General features: G+C 38.0%; 1 protein-coding gene across 1 annotated transcript in view; it reads left to right on the forward strand.

Annotated features, from left to right (window-relative positions):
• fbxl5 (F-box and leucine-rich repeat protein 5) overlaps positions 1–5000 on the forward strand; it is a 38759-nt gene that overhangs the window by 21052 nt on the left and 12707 nt on the right. The window contains exons 6-10 of the mRNA XM_079801957.1: positions 225–350; positions 431–579; positions 2776–2858; positions 2974–3654; positions 3732–3880. Of these exons, the coding sequence (XP_079658083.1) occupies positions 225–350; positions 431–579; positions 2776–2858; positions 2974–3654; positions 3732–3880 (1188 nt within the window). The remainder of the gene's footprint in view (positions 1–224; positions 351–430; positions 580–2775; positions 2859–2973; positions 3655–3731; positions 3881–5000) is intronic.

Consider the following 5000-nt stretch of genomic DNA (forward strand, 5'->3'; position numbering starts at 1 on the left):
TTTTTATAATTCTAAAAATGTATATATCCTGCTTTTTTTTTTTTAATTTTTTTTTTTTTTATTAGCTAAATTAATAATATGCTTAATTCAGCTCATGTTGTCCAGTCAAATGAGATATAAAAGGGTTGTTTTACATTTCTAATGAAAATTGAGTTGAGTGTGTTGCATTGTGGGAAGCAGTATCTCTCCCAGTATAGGTCAGATGTCATTGGTTGTGTCTCCAGGTGATTATTACTGTGGTCCTCCGGGCGAGCCGGACCAGGAGCCGGATGACGATTGGGTGAAGAGTCTCCAGGACGAGGGACGGGCCTATCAGGAGTGGGACGAGGACGCAGACGTGGACGAATCAGGTGAGCCTCGCTCAGAACTACACTTCCCATGATGCCGTGGGCCGTGGCTCAGCCGTGTGTGTGTTCCTGTGTGTGTGCAGAGGAGGCGTCCGAGGGCTCTCCGGCCATCAGTGCGGTCCAGAGGGAGAAGGAGCTGCTCAACGGGATGATCCAGAAGCTCCTGCCCACCGTGGGGCCGTCCGTGCGCTCGCTCAGCCTGGCCTACAGCTCCACCGTCTCCAGCAAGATGGTGCGTCATGAGCCATTAACACCACCTCCCTTAACATAGAACTGAGCACAACTGAGCACAAGAGTCAATGACTCACTCACAAATCTCTTGAGTGAATGATTCAATGACTCACTCATAAATGTTTCATTACTGGGATGAATCAGCGTTTTTGAACAAATCTCTTGAATGAATGATTCAATGACTCACTCATAAATGTTTCATTACTCGATGAATCAGCGTTTTTGAGCGAATCTCTTGAATGAATGATTCAATAACTCACTCATAAAGACTTCACTTGTTTCATTACTGGATGAATCAGTGTTTTTGAACAAATCTCTTGAATGAATGATTCACTGACTCACTCATAAATGTTTCATTACTCGATGAATCAGCGTTTTTGAGCGAATCTCTTGAATGAATGATTCAATAACTCACTCCTTAAGACTTACTTGTTTCATTACCTGATGAATCAGTGTTTTTGAACAAATCTTTTGAGTGAATGATTCAATGACTCACTCATAAATGTTTAATTACTGGATGAATCAGTATTTTTGAACAAATCTCTTGAATGAATGATTCAATGACTCACTCATAAATGTTTCATTACTGGATGAATCAGCGTTTTTGAACAAATCTCTTGAGTGAATGATTCACTGACTCACTCATAAATGTTTCATTACTGGGATGAATCAGCGTTTTTGAACAAATCTCTTGAATGAATGATTCAATGACTCACTCATAAAGACTTCACTTGTTTCATTACTGGATGAATCCGTGTTTTTGAGCGAATCTCTTGAATGAATGATAAAATGACTAACTCATAAATGTTTCATTACTGGATGAATCAGCGTTTTTGAACAAATCTCTTGAGTGAATGATTCAGTGACTCATAAAGACTTCACTTGTTTCATTACTGGATGAATCAGTGTTTTTGAACAAATCTCTTGAGTGAATGATTCACTGACTCACTCATAAATGTTTCATTACTTGATGAATCAGCGTTTTTGAGCGAATCTCTTGAACGAATGATTCAATAACTCACTCCTTAAGACTCACTTGTTTCATTACCTGATGAATCAGTGTTTTTGAACAAATCTCTTGAATGAATGATTCAATGACTCACTCATAAATGTTTCATTACTTGATGAATCAGCGTTTTTGAGCGAATCTCTTGAACGAATGATTCAATAACTCACTCCTTAAGACTCACTTGTTTCATTACCTGATGAATCAGCGTTTTTGAACAAATCTCTTGAATGAATGATTCAATGACTCACTCATAAATGTTTCATTACTGGATGAATCAGCGTTTTTGAGCGAATCTCTTGAACGAATGATTCAATAACTCACTCCTTAAGACTCACTTGTTTCATTACCTGATGAATCAGTGTTTTTGAACAAATCTCTTGAATGAATGATTCACTGACTCACTCATAAATGTTTCATTACTTGATGAATCAGCGTTTTTGAGCGAATCTCTTGAACGAATGATTCAATAACTCACTCCTTAAGACTCACTTGTTTCATTACCTGATGAATCAGCGTTTTTGAAAAAATCTCTTGAATGAATGATTCAATGACTCACTCATAAATGTTTCATTACTGGATGAATCAGCGTTTTTGAACAAATCTCTTGAGTGAAGGATTCACTGACTCACTCATAAATGTTTCATTACTGGGATGAATCAGCGTTTTTTAACAAATCTCTTGAATGAATGATTCAATGACTCACTCATAAATGTTTCATTACTGGATGAATCAGTGTTTTTGAGCGAATCTCTTGAATGAATGATAAAATGACTAACTCATAAATGTTTCATTACTGGATGAATCAGCGTTTTTGAACAAATCTCTTGAGTGAATGATTCACTGACTCACTCATAAATGTTTCATTACTGGATGAATCAGTGTTTTTGAACAAATCTCTTGAGTGAATGATTCACTGACTCACTCATAAATGTTTCATTACTGGATGAATCAGCGTTTTTGAACAAATCTCTTGAGTGAATGATTCACTGACTCACTCATAAATGTTTCATTACTGGATGAATCAGTGTTTTTGAACAAATCTCTTGAGTGAATGATTCAATGACTCACTCATAAATGTTTCATTACTGGATGAATCACTTTTTTTTGAGCGAATCTCTTGAATGAATGATTCAATAACTCCCTCCTTAAGGAACTATAAATGAATATAATAATAATTTCTCCTTTCAGGTGCGCCAGATCCTCAGTTTGTGCCCGAACCTGACTCACCTGAACCTCACGCAGACTGACGTCTCTGACTCCGCCTTTTACAGGTTGGCCCTTCTTCTGATTGGCTGATCTAAACGTTTGGCACATCGGTGTGTGTGTGTGTGTGTGTGTGTGTGTGTGTGTGTGTGTGTGTGTGTTGATTGTGTTGTGTTTCTCCAGCTGGGCAGAGTTGGGGGTGTGTCGTTCTCTGGAGCACCTGGATCTGTCGGGTTGTGACAAAATCACGGACCGCACGCTGAAGATTCTGTCGCAGGGATTGGGCGATTTATCGGCCTCCAGTCCAGATCGCAGAGCCCCGCCCTCTCCCATCAAACTACAGGACGAGCACTCCCTTCCACCAATAGGACGCAGCTGCCAGGATCTCATATTCAAGCGGAGGCCTGGGGGGCGTGGCTCAGGATGTGGCCCCGCCCACGTGTGGGTTCTCAATCCGGCGAAACTAGCCGACATCGAGGACGCAGCTGATTGGAGCAGACGAGGGGGCGTGTCTGCACAGGAAAGTGGGCGTGGCAGCATCAGCAGCTCGTGCTGCTGTAGGAGGAGCCGGAGGCGGAGCTTCGGGACTGGTATTAGCTCCTCCCACTGGCAGTACAGCTCAAGGGGCGACGCCCTCTGTGGTCACTCCACCTGCTGCACCTCTGATGTGCCGCTCTGGACTGTGAGAGAGGCGCACTGTGACCTCCAGGCCACAGGGGGCAGTGTTGATTTTCGGACTAAATGCTCGTTTGAGGGCGAATCTTGCCCCAAGCGGCACAACAGGACTGACCAATCGGGAGCCAGTCGCACACTCCGGTTCCTCAGCCTATCCGGATGCTATCAGATCACGGATCTCGGCCTGAGGTACAGAACACGCCACACTGTGATATCTGCACTGCTATTGGACCGTTGTGCTATTAGTGTGTGTGTGTGTGTTGCAGGTGTCTCTCTCAGCGTGGAGGACTTCCTGTTCTGGAGCATCTCAATCTGTCCGGCTGTCTGCTCATCACGGGGGCGGGGCTTCAGGAGCTGGTGTCCGCTTGCCCCGCCCTCAACATCGAGCACTTTTACTACTGCGATAACATTAACGGTAATCGCACATCATCATCATCATAGCACAGCCGTATTTATGCTTCATGAACACTGAACACAACTGCTGTCCATAATTAACCACAAAAACATCACTTTTAATTAATAACTCACTCACTCACACACACACACACACACGTCACGAATCATCTCACTTATATCAGACTTTCCCAAACTGATGAAAAGTTATTAATAATAAATAGTGCTATATTTCGATTGAAAATTTTTTTTTTGATTTAATATTATAAACAATAATTCAACTATTCTAATCTAAAAAATAGATAATTTGTAAAATATAATTAAACGTACTAAAATAAGATGAAATCAGAGCAGTTTTATTTGTTTTATAGTTTTTAATATTTTAAAACTATTTCAAGATTTATAGTTTTTTTATTAATTAAATTTTTATATATATATATATATATACAGTTTATTAATTATAATTTATATATATATATATATATATATATATATATATATATATATATATATATATATATATATATATATATATATACACAGTTTATTAATGTTATTTTTATATACACACAGTGTATTAATTTTATTTTTATATATATATATACAGTATATTCATGTTATTATTTATATATACAGTTTATTAATATTATTTTTATATATATATACAGTTTATTAATGTTATTTTTATATATATACAGTGTATTCATTTTATTTTTATATATATATACAGTCAAGTCAACTTTATTTAGATAGCGCTTTTAACAATGTAGATTGTTTCAAAGCAGCTTTACAGTGTATTAATTTTATTTGTGTATATATATATATATATATATAAACAGTTTTGTATTAATTTTATTTATATGTATATATATAAATATATACTTTATAAAAAACATATTTGATCTTTAGTTGTTTTACTACGTCGTTATACTAAAATGTTAATGAAATAGGTGTAATTGTAGTTAAATATATCCTCCCTGCATCAGAAGCCAGTGAATGTATGTCAGCTCAACGGTTTGTGAATATTGTGTCATAGCTGATCATAGTGTTATGATCTGTGATATGATCAATGAGAGCGACTGCTAGATGTAAATGACCCATAATCATGAAGTCCACACCCAAGTATTGAGGGCTTCTGGGTA

This window comes from Gobio gobio, assembly GCF_949357685.1.
Source record: "Gobio gobio genome assembly, chromosome: 21".
In the NCBI taxonomy this organism is placed as follows: Eukaryota; Metazoa; Chordata; class Actinopteri; order Cypriniformes; family Gobionidae; genus Gobio; species Gobio gobio.